Source organism: Anopheles ziemanni, chromosome 2 (assembly GCF_943734765.1).
Source record: "Anopheles ziemanni chromosome 2, idAnoZiCoDA_A2_x.2, whole genome shotgun sequence".
Classification (NCBI taxonomy): domain Eukaryota; kingdom Metazoa; phylum Arthropoda; class Insecta; order Diptera; family Culicidae; genus Anopheles; species Anopheles ziemanni.
The window spans coordinates 51,762,863-51,779,670 of record NC_080705.1 but is presented as its reverse complement, the minus strand read 5'-3'; the positions used below and the strand labels follow the sequence as shown (position 1 = coordinate 51,779,670).

General features: G+C 41.0%; 2 protein-coding genes across 2 annotated transcripts; both read left to right on the top strand.

The window, feature by feature from the left end:
* Positions 1-672: 672 nt before the first annotated feature.
* LOC131283194 (tubulin-specific chaperone D) lies at positions 673-4,441 on the top strand. Its single transcript, XM_058312752.1, has 3 exons — positions 673-2,338; positions 2,414-2,830; positions 2,911-4,441. Exons 1-3 carry the CDS (start codon positions 673-675, stop codon positions 4,326-4,328), a joined length of 3,501 nt encoding a protein of 1,166 aa, XP_058168735.1. The 3' UTR covers positions 4,329-4,441.
* Positions 4,442-8,885: 4,444 nt separating this feature from the next.
* LOC131293821 (beta-1,4-N-acetylgalactosaminyltransferase bre-4) lies at positions 8,886-11,730 on the top strand. Its single transcript, XM_058321876.1, has 6 exons — positions 8,886-9,084; positions 9,161-9,945; positions 10,028-10,574; positions 11,075-11,170; positions 11,259-11,385; positions 11,459-11,730. The coding sequence occupies exons 1-6, from the start codon at positions 8,957-8,959 to the stop codon at positions 11,465-11,467; spliced, it is 1,692 nt and encodes a 563-aa protein (XP_058177859.1). The 5' UTR covers positions 8,886-8,956; the 3' UTR covers positions 11,468-11,730.
* The last annotated feature ends 5,078 nt before the right edge of the window (positions 11,731-16,808 follow it).

The following is a 16,808-nucleotide window of genomic DNA, read 5'->3' as shown; positions in this document are numbered from 1 at the left end:
GATTAATCATAAAAAATGTTTGAATTATTTTCCTATGGTATTTTTATTGCTATTTTCGATCCGATAAAATTTATTTGACACATTATTGCTACAAAATGTTGTGAACCAACCTAATATTCATGGAAACATGTTAGTCCGGTTGTGCAGTTGTCAGTTGCAAGACCCCCGGATAATCCGCCCACCGGTTAATCCGGCCCCGGATAATCGACGTCCGACTGTAGTTCGAACCATTGCAGCTTCTAACGGAAATACAACGGTTCAAATATTCAAACTGTATTAATGTGCCCCCTATTGCATAACTATCAGGCGCAAACGTGGAAAAATGGTGACTATTGCGAGTAGGGACCACATTTGAGATTCTACCACAATTCTGTAAAAGTATTAACGGTAGATAAGGATCTCGGCCACGGCATCATTTACCTTTTACCCCGTTTTGTTCTTTCGGTAAAATCCCAAATGAGGCTAGTTGGGTTTCCCCAAGATGAGTACAACTAACCTTTGTTTTATTCACCTTCGGTTTAACTCCTCTCGATATGTCAAAACTCTTGACAGCACTGTGAATCACCGAACAGCTTCGCAAGTGCAAAAGACAACAAAAACAAGCGACCGGTCACATCTGGTCGGAAAATCGCGATTTTTGTGTTTAAAACATTAACTAGAAGTATTAATAAGATGGAAACCACCATCGAAGACTTCAAAGCTGATGAAGGGCCGCAAAATGTGTGGGACGCGTTTCAGGAGAACGATAAACTGCGAGTTTTTGCGCTGATTGAACAGCTGCACGACCTATCGATCTCGGCTGACGATTTTGAGCATGCCTATGAAGAATATGCTGAAATATTCTCAAAGTACCAGGAGCAACCGCACTTGCTCGATCGCAGTCTGGAAGAAATAGTGAGCAAAATTATCCCCTATCTGCAGGACGCCGGCGTCGAGGTGATGCTCAAACACCGTGCTGCGAAGTATCTATATCAAATATGCAAGGTGCGCACATTTAAAGCTTTCGGCAAAAATATGCCCCATGAGGTTCGCCATTTACCTTCTGTGCTGAGCCTCGTAGAGCAGCAGGATCTGGAGGATTGGCAAAACTGGGAGACCAGGTATATTGGCATACTGTGGCTGTCGCTGCTGGTATTGAATCCGTTTGATCTAAGTCGACTGGATACCTCCGAGGAAGGTTGTCCAACCACCATGGAACGGATCTACAACGTTTGCCAAGTGAATTGCCTTAAGGATGACAGTTGCACCCCGGTGGCCGCTTTCCTGGTGGCTCGTTTTCTTATTAGAAACGACGTAAAGAAAGTTTGTCTCGAGAAATTTTTTGACTGGGCGATTGTAGTCAACGACGAGTACAGCGTGGATGCTAAAATAGGACCACTTACTGCAGTCGCTTGCATATTGAAGCACGGCAAACGGGAAGATTTGCTTTCGTTCGTGGAGCGACTATGTGAGTGGGTTCTTCATCTGGACTATGAGACAATATCGAAAAATTTTAAAATTTACAAAACATGCATAAAAATATGCCAACGGCTTGGGCTTGTACTGCTGCCTCCGAAAGTGGCCAAATGGCGGTATCAACGTGGGGCACGCTCGCTGCTTGCAAACGTACAGAAAACTGTCACACTAGCCTCACTGATGGAGGTCCAGCAGACTGAATCGATTCCTGAATGTACCGACGAGGAAAACGCCGTCGACGACGAGGAGGTGCCGGGGGAAATCGAAGAAATCATCGAACGGCTGCTGTTGGGCTTGAAGGGGAACTCGACAATAGTCCGCTGGTCATCTGCCAAGGGCATAGGAAGGATTACCAACCGTTTGCCTAAGCTTCTGGGCGACGAGGTAGTTTCATCGGTTATCGAACTGTTGAATCCGCTTGAGCAGGATGATGCTTGGCACGGAGCATGCCTTGCTTTAGCCGAACTAGCTAAGCGTGGCCTGCTGCTTCCCTCCAGACTTGCTGAGATTGTTCCACTACTATTGCAGGCCTTAGTATACGATGAAATGCAAGGTTATCGTAATGTAGGACAGAATATACGTGATGCCGCCTGCTACATGAGTTGGGCTTTTGCCCGTGCCTACCACCCTTCCGTACTGCAGCCGTTCGTAGAACGCATCGCTTCGGCTCTGCTCGTGACGGCCGTGTTTGATAGGGAGATAAACTGTCGTCGGGCAGCGTCCGCCGCCTTCCAGGAGAGCGTCGGTCGGCTAGGGAACTTTCCGCATGGGATCAGTATTCTAACGACTGCTGATTTCTTCTCGGTGGCAGTGCGTAGCAATGCATTTTTAAGTATAAGCGAATACATAGCCCAGTTTGAAGAATATAAATATAATCTCATTGGTAAGTTAAAGTGTAAGCAAATTATTGTCAATAATACTAACTATAAACATTTTTACTGTACATTTTTATTTTTAGAGCATTTAGTTACCCGCAAAATAAACCACTGGGATACCAACATTCGTGAGCTCTCTTCACTAGCTTTAAGCAATCTCACTAAACATGCTCCACTGCACATGCGGGACACGATCGTACCACGCCTTTTTCAACTGTCCGAATCAACAGAACTGAACACACGCCATGGAGCTGTGCTAGCGCTAGGAGAAGTGATAAGTTCTCTCCAAAAAATTTCCGCTCTTGGCACCAATGCGGACGCCAAACGAGAAAGCTGCATAAGTGCGGATATCGGCGAACTAGCTGGTCAGCTGATTGGCAAGTATCGAGAACGTGGCCAGTTTAAAGGCATGAGTGGCACCTATATGAAGCACGCCTGTGCCAGCTTTATTCGTAACTGCAGCGAAGCTATGTTACCCCTGACAAAGCGTGAGTACGTTGGTAAGTATTGTTTAAGCAATGAATAATCAATGTACCGGTAAGAACGTAATTTAACCAGCTTGTCAATTCTTCTTTCGTAGAATCTTGGCAACTTTTGCTTGATGAAAGTGTTATCGATGAGAAAGCGTCAACACGAGAGCAAGCAACACAAGCGTTTTCGAAGTTCTGCGCAACGTACTATCGTATCGAACCAGAAGAGCGATTGGGATGCCTGATAGATAATTACATCAAGGACCTGCTTGACACTCAAATCGAACACAAAGCTCAAGGCATTGTGTCTGCTCTCGGTGCGCTACCATTGTTCGTCCTCGAGATACGTTTGCGTGAAATCGTGCAAGTGATCGACATCAAAACGATCGTCCCGGAAATGTATGCGGTCGGATACAATCACTCCGAAATGCGTAGGGATTGCATTCGGGCACTGATGAGCATTGTTGACACGGTTGGATTCACACATTCGTCTTCAACGAACGAGATTCTGTGCGGTCCCGTCTACGGTTGTTATCTGAGGGCCCTCGAAGAGTATGCCTTGGACAATCGTGGCGATATTGGTTCGTGGGTGCGTGAGGCAAGTATCAACGCACTGTACGCATTCTTAACCAAGTGCCCGGCCGAGTTGATGACGGTTCATCATGTGCAGAATGCCATGGTGGCCATCGCCAAGCAATCGGTTGAGCGTATCGACAAAATTCGTGCCGTTGCAGGGAAAACGTTTACCGCCCTTATATACCACGAGCCACAGATCCCACATTTGAAAGCGCGCGAGCGTTTGCAAGAGATATTTCCACGCGACACGACGGAAGTGCTCTGGCTCTTTCCGCATCATACATTTCCACTATTTATTGAGCTGTTAAGCATACCAGAGTACGTTGAACATGTGTCCGCCGGCTTAATTCTGAGTGTTGGTGCTCCGACCGAATCACTCCACACCTGTGCCTCGAAAATGTTAAACGACTACTTGAAAACGCACCAGTCGTTCGTGGAACCTTTTGGTACAGTCGTGCTTAAAATCTTAAAGGAGAGAACTATGAAAGATCCCCTTTTTATATCGTCCACTTTTCAATTCCTTGCGGAACTGCTCAGCTCTTCTACCAACTCGAAAATTTTGCTGGCCGGCGCTGGAATGCTAGACTTTGCCGAGCCCATTTTTAATCTAGTGAACAATCTAGTGACTCATACGAAGAAGCACATCGATTCCATTCCAGTCTATTGTGCGCTGATGCTTGCACCGAAAATATGCAAACGCGTTCTCAGCAAGCTGGTCGTATATCTGGGCATGGTGTGCGTTAACATACGACGCGAAACTGCGCTGAAGATGTATGAAACTCTTCTGGTTTACGGTGACCAAACATGCATTCCAGAGGAAACCCTCGATGAAGTACTCGTTTGCCTAAGTGAAGAAAAATGGGACGGCGAGTTGGACGAAGCTCGTCAAATCCGCAACAGACTGTGCACACTGATGGACATCAAAACGCCGGTGACTAAAATTAAAAAATAGATACACTGGTGTTGGTTAGTATTGAACATCCCATCATTAACATCTGCATAGCACATAATATGTATCAAAACTGTATGAACGTATCTTACAAATAATAAAACATTAAACTTAATGAAAGCTAAAATTTATCGCACAAGAAAATTTACAACTGTTTCCCCGCGTCCACACGGCATAGTAGCGTAGCGATTTTGACACTCCGTCGTAGTGAAAATGTTGGTCGAGAGGCCTTAGCCACGGCCATAAAAAATAGTTGACACTACGACGGAGTGTCAAAATCGCTACGCTACGATGCCGTGTGGACGCGGTCTTTGAGATTTTCCTCGGCTAAAAAGGTAAGCGATCCGAAGCTTGTTGTGTCATTTTGTGAAATAAACAGTAAATATTGTGTAAGAAAGTGCTTACGATACTTTACACACTAAGCATAAATTATGTCTTATTATATTTGATGAGGAACTTGGAAATATGTCAGGAGCGGCAGCCCCTTATTTCCAAAAGGGCTGTACTGTGTTATTTTAAAACGTAACTTATTATCTATAAACTTTTTGTGTAAAGTTTACTCTGTTTATTTTTCTACAAAAGGAGAATTGACGCCAAATATTGCTACTGCCAAGTATATTCGTTTTGAAAATGCCATTCATTTCTGGACTCGATAGGGAGAACCGGTTGAAAAATTTAAAAGTTATCTAAACCTTGGATGACCCTAGGTGGTCAAAGCTTTGTTCAAATTACCTTTATCATATTGCTGTCGCTGGCGAGCCTAGTGATGTAAATTAACCTCCGGGCGGATTGTACCTTTGAACTCCGATACAGTAAAAGAGCAAATCATTACACGCTTTCCAGACTGCACCGTCGCGTAACGCGACTTCGCCTGACTCGGGGTCCACACTGCAGCGCGACGTCCCGTTTCAAAAGTGGCCCAGTTTCGGCAGAACAATCGCGCAAGCCAAGCGCGACAGAGGTAGGGGAGTATGTGGATATATGTATCACATTGGGGCGCAAAATTGGCTAACATTTTTTGTTGAATTTTGTGGTAGTAATGCATGATATTTGTTTAGCTAAGTATTTTATGCACCCTGAGTGAGTTTGGCGCTTCTACATTTGAAATTCACTGAGAAAACCACCTAAAACAAACATCGACGATATTTTGCCCCATCGTAGGAGGTATATATTTCTCCGTCATCTCCTACTTGTTGAAGAGCAGTTTGTTTACGTTTCGGCACCCGAATACACTTTGGTAAAAATTTCAATTAAAACTGAGTTTCATAACTGAATTACATTTGTGAAGGCTAGAAATAAGTAGTACAACGAAAAATTCGATATTTCGTGACGAATATTGCTCGTTTTGTACGCGTTTGTGTTTCGGCTTGTTTACTTCTTCTTCTTCTTTCGCTATGCGAGTTGGGGTATATCCTCCTACGCTAAGTCGAACGTTTGTTCCCTTACTCGTAATCAGAGGCGTACCGACTCTGTCCGAACTCCTATGAAGGGGCTCGTCCTTTAGGACCGGCTATAAAAGCCATATGTCCACCCGCCGTCCACGGGAGAGATAATTCTTCCGTTGTCAGGACACAAGAACTCGTGGTCCGCTTGATTGACTCAAACAGCACGAGATGTGCGGCAGCTAGGATTTGTCTGACCTGAGCTCCAGCTCGGCGTGACCACGCGGTCGTGCCGTAACCTTACTTTTCCGCTAACCCTTTCAGGAAACTTGTGCACTGCTAACCTCCGCTCTGATTCACTACCGAACTGGAACTGGGCTTGTTTACGTTTTGTCCAGTTGTCGGTTTATTTACGTTTCGAATTGACATTTGACAAGAGCTAGCGCGTCGTCGCGTTTTTCGCTGTTTCTGAAGTTGGAACTCCATATAAAAAAAACCTTGCGCGATATCGCGCAAATCGCGCTAGGTTTTTTTTTTTGCATGGAGTTCAGCGCCTGTCAGGCGACGTCGCGTTACGCGACGGTGCAGTCTGGAACTCGGGGTCCACACTACAGCGCGACGTCGCCTGACAGGAGCTGAACTCCATATAAAAAAAACCTTGCGCGATGTCGCGCGAATCGCGCTAGGTTTTTTTGCATGGAGTTCAGCGCCTGTCAGGCGACGTCGCGTTATGCGACGGTGCAGTCTGGAAAGCGTGGAAAGCGTGTCAGGCGACGTCGCGCTGTAGTGTGGACCGCGAGTATGGGACATCTTCGAGAAACTAATGGCCTTATCACACTGGTCACCAATGGTGGCATGGAAAAAGCACTGGATTGTCAAACGACCATCGAAAACGAATGACATTGGAGTGGCTGGGGGTCCGTTGGTGAATGGGCTTACCCGTATCACCGAGCTGTCATTGTGTGGAGTTTGCTGTATCTGGCATATTAAGCTTGATTTGAAAGTGATTCATGTTTTTTAATTTTATTAATAATCAATTATAAGCATAATAAGATTATAAAATTTCGGTATTTTAATCTTAAACTGCCGAAAACCGCATGAACCAAAAGTGAATTATATAAACTCCCACTCCCAGGTGGCCTGCCTTATCACACTACCAAGAGGCACCATTGTGTCAAACTGGATGCCAAAACTAAATTTTGACAGTTCGGTGGCTTTGCAAAGCCACCATTGGTGACCAGTGTGATAAGGCCATAACAGGTCCCGACTGAAAAATCATGACGAGCTCAATATCTTGAGGCCAGCCAGTTTTTGGCTTTTTGCAAAGTATTATTTAGCTATTATATGGGACCGTGTCGAGAAAACTGACAGATCCCTACGGAAAACCATGATGACCGCAATTGTCCGGGGTCGAATGACTGTCTCTACCGCTCAGCAATTTTTGGTTGGTGAAATGAGCTTCCTCATATGTAATAGACGTTGCAAACCATATTGCCGATCAAAGGTTGGCGCAGCCAAAAAATAGATTGTTGATTTCGAATGAGTGACACGACAAGTTTAAACAATTTTCTACTGGGATCAGAATCTATTCACATGTGTCGGATCGGATTGAAATGCTCCCTGTTGGGATTGACAGAAACATTCGCTCCAGCACTGATCTTGCATCTCTAGTTATGTTGTGTTTGTTTCTGTGGACATTTTCGCAGGACTGGTCAGACCAAATCTAGCCTCCACATACGATTGAATTTGATATTGCACTGGATGTTATTGTCGTCATAGAGTACGGTATTGATTCAATAAATCAACCACCAAACGTGATTCAGCTTCTAGTGTACTTATTTTCCGCCCAATAATACAATCGAAAAGTCTAACAACACACGTGTCGTACCCAATTCAGGGAAAAGTGATTTCGATGATTATTTTTCGTGCTATCGCGCTAAGTGGATGTACAAAATGACGAAAAGGTGCCTGCCGGGTGTGACTGTGATCATTTGACTGCTGTTTTATCCTTCATTTCCACTTTTCGCCGAGTTGGAACATATTTACAATAAGTTTTTTAAAGTTGGCTAATTTTTTGTTGATGAGATACGGTCTACTCATTATTGGAAGTTTTGTTTACTAAAAGGGGTTCTGCATCGTGAAGCAATAAAAAGTGAAAAGCATACGAACATCACCGTGCAGTGGTTTTACACATAAATATAATGAAAAGTTTCGACCTTGGTGCCGTGATCTATCCCCAACACAATGAGAGTAGAACCTTGAATGGCAATATTTAGGTGTTTTCCAAAAGCCAAGGGTAAGAAATATACATCTGCATTGAATCACCATTATTATGTCATCTGTGTGCGAAATGCGACAAGCACTCTCTTTCGACACTACTTTACCCTTCGACATAGTTTCATCATAATTTTCATTACACTTTTTTTTATAATACTGGTGGAAGGTAGAGAACAGTCTTACAATTTGCACTATAAGTACGTTTTGAATACATTATACAATTCAATCAAATTTAATTTACACAATTTAACTTGGATCACTCAATATGGTCTTATTAACTTAGGTTGTTATTGATAACGTATTACAATGGATTTTGCAACGTTTGTAATCATCATAATTCTTTGAATTGACACTTATGGCACTTTATATGAACATTAAAAAATGTAATTGGTAAAGAATGTTACTGCAGTTAACCGCTTTAAAATTATTTTACATTGACTATTTTGTTTGATTGCGGCCACATTCCATAATTTCCCTTGATTATATTGATCAATGATTCATGATTGCCAGAATGAATCACCATATACAAATACGCAAAACTATGAACGATAAAAAATTATGCGAGGTTATTTTGTCTTTTCTGAAACTGCAGGGAAAACCCTAAAAACCAGATGGTATGAACAATTAAAACGCAATGCTTTAAACGGCTAACGATAAACAGACATTAAAAAACCTTATATAAAAATCAATACAACTAAAACCTTTTTCTGTATACATCATTGAATCTGATGTGAATATATACAATTATTAATTTGTCATGTTTTCTTATCTTATCAATCAGCTTCGATGCAACGAGTGCTCTTTGTTGCATTACTCTTATCACCATCCTGCTTGGGCTAACTGCAATAACTTTTTATTCTCAAGAACAATTTTCTTTCTCCCTTTGCAGAAAAATAAACATCACAAAGCCAATGTAGAGGTGGAAAACAGCAGACTTATTTCCTGAACAGAAACCTTACCGTAAATGGACCCATGGCTTTCTGCAACCGTACGCTTGCTATCAAGGCGGCGTTGGGAGCTGGCTTTTTGCTTATCCTACTGAATCTTTTAAACTCCAAGTTGGACAGTTCGACAACACCGAATACATACTCACGCTTTGGGTATGGTGGACAAAAACACACAAGCTCATGCTTTACATCTGACATTTTTTTTAATTCCTAACTTTATCATTCACAGTGCTACCCATTGGCCAAAGCGAACACATGCCAGTTCTGAGAGACAATCCCTCCCATCCTCCGACACCGATGGCGGGAAAGGGAATATATTAGCGCAACAAAAAGACCACCAACAAACCGACAACGACACTTCACCCGGTATCGATGAATTGTCGAAGGAAATTCAAAATGCATCGAAATTTGCCCTTCCATCTGGTGCAGTTGATTTGATTTCGCGGCATAATATTTCACTTGGCGGGAATAATAGTAATCTTCCACAGAACGGGGAGCAATATATGCGCGGGGTCACTGGAGCATTGCGAGGTGTCATTTCAAGACCGAAATATCTTAAGAAACAACAAAACGTGATACAAAATTTAAAAAATAAGTCAACAAATCGCACAAACATTACATTGGGAGAGAAGATGGGCGGTAATAAGACAAATAATGATGATTCCAACAACGTAACCTCCCTGAACGATATCTCTAACACATCTGGTACTGGTAGTTACAATAGTATCATTAGTAATAGCAACGGCACAACTAGAAGAAGTAACGAAATGAAGAATAATTTTAAGCCAAAAAGTGAAAGCGTAGGAAAAAATAACACAACGATTGGAGCTTCTAACATAGTTGAGTCTCACACAGCGCTTCCAGCCAAACAGGATGCAATTGTAAGTGCATCTCCGAGGATAGGAGATATTCCTGAATTCTCAATTGATAGCAATCGGGTTGATGAGGGCACGTTGCGTAACTTTTTCGATAAGTTTACCATTAACAGCTGCCCACCCATTCCACCAAATCTCGGTAGGTAAAGTGGCTGATTAGAGAATCGGAAAATAATAGGGTTGCATTACCGCTCATTTACTATGTTAACCATATGTTACAGATGGACCAATTGACGTAGATGTTACGTACGAACCACTGAGTGTGATAGAGAAACGATTCACCGACAAACTACAACCCGGCGGTCAGTATGCACCACCCGATTGCACTGCAAGGAATCGGGTCGCAATTATCGTACCGTATCGGGATCGCGAACAACACCTGCCAATCTTTCTGAAGAACATACATGCGCTTCTGATGAAGCAGCAGCTCGAGTATGGCATTTACATTGTGGAGCAGACAGCCGGTTCTTCGTTCAATCGGGCTGCATTGATGAACATCGGGTTCGTCGAGGCAATGAAGCAGAAAAATTGGGAGTGTATGGTGTTTCACGACATTGATCTGTTGCCGATGGATGACCGTAATCTTTACTCATGTCCTGATCAACCTCGACACATGTCCGTGGCAGTGGATACCTTCAGTTTCAAGCTACCTTACAGCACAATTTTTGGAGGAGTGTCCGCGATGACCGAGAAACAATTTCGAATGGTCAACGGGTTCTCAAATTCGTTCTGGGGCTGGGGTGGCGAAGACGACGATATGTCGAACAGGTATGTAGAAGGAGGCTTGTATAAAAACATCTCATTATTTTGTCCAGCGAAGTTTAGACGAAACGCGAATCAAAATTGTAAAAAGTAAAATGTTATAAAACGTGAAATATTTCAAATCCATCTGTTAAATTTATTTATGTTTTTGTCGGATTGCAAAAGCAAGCTAGGGCAACCCTTGCGCGTGATTTATTTGTATCGCCTTTGCTTGTGTGGTTTTATTCAAACACTTACTGAAGTGTAAATGACGAAATGTGTTAAAAGAAATAGTTTTTGTGGGGTTATTTACACTCCGTACAAAGATTACGGCTCGTGTACTTCTTTGACATTACATTTATTTCTTCAATACTCTCAAGTTATGTAAGTTATGAATTGATTAAATGATTGAGTTTCTGCCTAATTAATTTTATCATACTTTGCTTTTATTATAATTTTAGTCAAAAAGCAAATCGTCTTGTCCTTAATTTTCACTACACTTCTTTACTTTTTTTTATGCTCTAAAGGTTGAAGCATGTTGGATTTCACATCGCACGTTATCCAGTCAATATTGCTCGATATACAATGCTCAACCACAAAAAAGAGAAAGCGAACCCCAAGCGGTAGGTTAAAAAAAGCGTATTCGTTGGTGTACTCTAACTTTAACTTTGTAATTTATATGAGTCCATTCCTTGATGTGTTGTTTTATAGATATGAAAAATTAGTAAACGGTGCAAAACGATACGATAGCGATGGGCTCAACTCTTTGCACTATCAACTTGTAAACTTAATACGGAAACCACTATACACCTGGATTCACGTGGAAATTTCCCCGGACGTAAGTCGGATTCGATGCTGATGAAACATGTGTTTTTTTTTATTAGAGCTAATTTTTTGTCATCTTATTGCAGGGCAGCTGATGATTATCGTTTCTAGCAGATTGGCTAGGATAAACACATCTAAATGAAAACCCCAAACGGCATAACATCATTCAAGTTTTGCAAAGAAAAAACTTCAACTAATTTGCAAACCTATGGGCCATCTTCGAATGGGTCCATTTTTTAACAGCATAAAAAAATCACAACGTTCGTAAGTCAAGCTATCTCAAGATTTTTTTAATGTATATAATTTCGTAAAAATGTCTTTCGTATATAAGTTTGGTTTATTTGTAAAAGTATTTAACTGCGTTTATTTAACTATTCGCACATATTAACAGGAGAACACAGTTCTCAAACCTCTTGATGGCTGTCCTGTTACCCTTGTGAGTGGAAATGTGATATAGTGGAATATCATAAATCTGGCCGTCGTTTTGGATACATTATCTTTTCATGTCGAATGAAAGATAAACCAACAGTTAAAGCGCACAACAAAGTAGGTAAATTTAGTTGTAATTGCAGAAATAAAATCCGTCTGATTTGGTTTTCTGAATTGTAATATGGAATCTCCTCGGAAATCATTATCGTGATCTGTAGCTTGTGTACATATATCTATTTCAAAAGAAAATATTCGGGCATGTCAAGATACGTTTACATAAATATTTAAAAAATCATTGGATATTATAACTAATGAGGCAGTGATACCTATGAAACATCATCGTTAAAAGGCTATTAAAATGGCAACATTAAACAACAGACCTTCTAAAGTTAGGTTGTAGGTGAATCATCCAATTTTGATTTATTTCGCTTGTTACTTAATCCCACTCATCGATCGCGCATACGATCGACTGTATGCATAATTTAACCTCAAAAAAGAAAACTAATGGAATAGATAAAACTCTTGGAACTATCCTCAAGCAATTCATACTTGCTTAGTCTTTGATTATATTGAACTGAATGCAACAAATAGATTTAGATAGTCTATGTTACGACAAATAAACAAAACTACATGACAAAGACATACAGTAGCTTGGTCTGCTTGTATGTTTCAAACTATCCAGTTTTTTCTCTTAGGAATCAAATTAACAGACTTCTGTTTTATATTGCAAACAAAATGTTATTTAAAAAAACATAAATTATATAGAGCTTTTCTCACACAAAAGTATCATTTTATAACCGATCAATTTTTCTATGAAGGTAGTGTCCTAGAGAAAAGAGAAATTATACAATTACTTGTTCTTCCGTCCTCGTTAAAATAATGTTTTCTCTTCAGTGCTTTTACATGTGTATGTGCTCTTGTGTTCTTATAAAATTCAATGATGCGCTACGAAGCCGTCAAACAATACAACCTACATCATAGATCTGCTATCTTCTTCCTTCATTTTCAATAAAGCGATAGTTTTGCTTACGATAACCGAAGCATTTACAATAATTAAAAAACCTAACAGTAAAGCCTTTGAAACAATCAGGAGGAATACTACGATTCAAGCAGGTTTTATTCATAACACTACGATAGAAGAAAAAGTATTATTTGTACAATACCAAGAAATACTAAAGTTCAGATGAAATTTACAGTTCCATGTACGATTGTTTGTTCTTAGTTAAGAAGATTTGAATGTTAGACGGGTGGTGTTGCTTGTAACGTATTTTAGTAAAACGGGTCTTTCGCACGTTGATGTAAATTGATATGAAGGCAAATTTTAAAAAATGTGGTCGGTATAGTGCATTGAAATATTTTTTTATTATTGTTCATTATTTTTAGTTGTACAAGGATATTTATTGCGCATTATTTTTCGTTTTTTGCTATGTAAACCAATTGAGTATGTTGAAGTCTCCAATCAACAAACAAAGAAATGTACCGTTGATTTGGTTATTTTCCTGAATGATAAAAGATGATCAAAATGGAAGCGATAGGACGTACCTCGAATAGTGTCATCAAATGCCAAGTTCCGATTATTAAAAAATAAAAAGCCAATGTAGGATTCGAAAAGATGTTACAATTTCCCTTTACCACTAATTAATGTACTTTGAAAGTAACAATGAATAAACAGTTACGCTACGTTAACGATATATTTACGAGTTTGACATTTATTTGTTAATTTTTTAAGTTAAAATGAACAAGTCATAAGTAAATAATACAGTTCAAATACATGTAACATGTACATATAGCAAATAAAACTAACTACAGACAGTTTCAACTTAAAGATTAATTTAATTTCATTATATACCTATAAATTATTGCAGGTGCAAAAGTTCAGTAAGAGGTTCGGTCACCGCGGCACATGGCTGCCTATCAAAAATAATTGAACGATTGAATTGGAATACATCATACAACCTTTTGTTTTGTTTTTGTAAACCAACGATACTATACCACAAAGTTCAAACATGTAATTTAAATCTCAAGTCCAATTTGCGCTGGGTTTCAAATTAAAGATGGTTCATTATTGGCAATGCAGCATAACTTAGTGTGTTAGTGCCCCGCCAGACGATGACCATCTAAATCTTTCGCACACATTCAAACATGGTTGTCAACTATACACAAATTTCAAAGAATAAAGATTCTGTCCATACTGTCCTGTCCCGCCATTGATCAAGGTTTCTAACCATTTTTCATGGCATATAGTTATGTTGACAAAATATGAAGCAGTAGATGGTAACAACAAATGGTATGTTTTGGAATGGAATTTTATGAAACCTCAAATTAATATACTTCATGAATTTTTAAAATTATAAAATTTATATAATATTGTGGAAAACACCCTCAAATATCTTCACTGAAAATTTCAAATCGATCCGACGTATAGATAAAAAGATATTTATTCTGAAGTACAGAAAAACGAAATCTCCCATACAAAATGTATGGTCTACCCAGATTGGCCGGTCGAACGATTAAGGGGTATCAACCGGAAAAGGCAAATAAAAATTATTTAAATTCCTTTGAAAATTTTCTTTCTTGAGCACGATAGGTAATGAGGGTTTCTAGGCATTCTAAATGCCTATTGTTCATGCCGATGTGACAATCCAATAAAAAGTTATTTGAAAATAAAACTCCAAAAACTACCCGGGTAGGCGATTGAACGGGTGACGATTAAACGAAATATTTACTTATGTGGCGCTACAACCACTGAGCTGCCACACTGGTCCAATTCCATATCCCGGCTTTACTGCGGGCTTCGTCTACGCCATCCTTCCATCTCAATTTAGGCCTACCACAACTCCTCTGTCCTTGGTGACAGCCTAAAAGGACTTTACGAGCTGGCTTGTCCGGTGCCATTCGCATCACATGGCCAGCCCACCGGAGCCTGGCGAGTCTAATTCACTATACGACAGTGAGGTCTCCACACAGTTCATAGAGCTCGTCATTATATCGGCTCCTACATTGTACAAAAATCCTCCTGAGCATCTTCTTCTTGGAGGCGTATGTGAGCACTGGTGGAAGAGTTTTCTAAGACTGTAATATGACCGGTTGGCTGCCAGCTTCCTTGCGCGAATTTCAAGCAATGATGAGATGGAAAGTGTTTTGTTGATACTCTGCCTTCTTTTCCAAAACTTGCCGCATGATAAAGATCTGATCAGTGGTTGATCTCCCTCTTCGGAATCCTCTCTGATAGTTTCCTACTATCTCTTCAGCGTATGGGTCAAGTCGTTCTTGAAGAACGAGGCAGAATATGTTATAGGTGGTATTCAACACCGTAATACTCCAGTAGTTACTGCAGTCTAACTTATCTCCCTTTCTGTATGTGGGGTAGATGATACCAAGATTCCAATCATAAGACATCGATTCGCTATCTCACATCTCAGATATCAGTCGATGAATTTCGTTCTCTAGATTTGAGCCTCCGTTTTGTAAGTTTTTTCGTCGTTCCGTAGTCGATGTTACTGGGGGCGGACCACCGCGGCGTTCAAGCAGCCCGGCAACCGAGACTGCTCACCCCCTTTCTGCCTTAGCTATATAACCCCATCCTCCCAAGAGGTTGGATTTAGCTCGGATAAATGGGGTTATATGTACATGGTCTGTATGGCTTGTACATATCAGAATAGGAATTGGGTAGGAGATCCTATGTAGCCTTCAGGAGGTGTAGGATCCTACCCCATTCACATACCTAAAACGAACAGGTTTTCGCAGGTAACGAAATAGGTAAGTGGAAATTCTAGATCACAGAGCCCCTGGCCTCACGAATAGAAAACGCTCTTGCTACCGTCTGGCGGAACCTTTATGATTATGCTTTGTTCATCTTGGTCATAGGTACGCGCCTTTCCTGTAACCTTGTTCTCTTCACGAACCTTGAACTTGTCGCAAGCTGTCAATATAGGTCAAGATGGGTCAATAAAGAGGTAAGCTCATCGCTCGTCTTCGCATGCGGTGTTCTGAAAAAATAAAAATGTCCATCATTGCGACGAACCAAACATCCGCCATTTTTCGCCGAGTTTGTGGCCCAATGTAACATATATTTCCCCATACTCCCCTACGTCTGTCGCGCTTTGCTTGAGCGATTCTCGGGGTCCACATTACGCACATAACTCCATACTCGGGGTCCACACTACAGCGCGACGTCGCCTGACAGGAGCTGAACTCCATATAAAAAAAACCTAGCGCGATGTCACGCGAATCGCGCTAGGTTTTTTTGCGTGTCAAGGGCGCGGTAAACGAAGCGTAATCGCTGGTCTCTCGTGTATCGTCGATATTCGGGCCAAGCGTCGTCTGTGCTTTGTTTATGTTTTGCAATTTGGTAAAAGTTGCAACATTCCATGAAGCCACAGCTATTATTTTGTTGGGTATTGTTGGAAATACAAAAACTACGCTAAATAATCATAGAATTTCAAAAAAAAATCGCAATCGAATGAACTTTTGATTCGATTGTTTACGATCTAACAAGATTAGGCATGCGATTATAGGGTAGGTAAGCCAAAATTATTTTTGACAGATAGAGCAGTGGAATGACACGATAACGCCAGCGATTACGCTTCGTTTCCCGTACCCTTCACGCTTTCTAGACTGCACCGTCGCGTAACGCGACGTCGCCTGACAGGCGCTAAACTCCGTCCCCTGACAGGCGCTGAACTCCATGCAAAAAAAATCTAGCGCGATTCGTGCGACATCGCGCAAGGTTTTTTTTATATCACGCTTTCCAGACTGCACCGTCGCGTAACGCGACGTCGCCTGACAGGCGCTGAACTCCATGCAAAAAAAACCAAGCGCGATTCGCGCGACATCGCGTAAGGTTTTTTTTTATATGGAGTTCAGCTCCTGTCAGGCGACGTCGCGCTGTAGTGTGGACCCCGAGTGTCTCAATTGTAAATCTTGCGGACGTCAAAGTGTTGAATCTACCTTATGCTTATTAATGACAGTTTTATTCATTAAAATGGTGACTTTAAAACACACGTG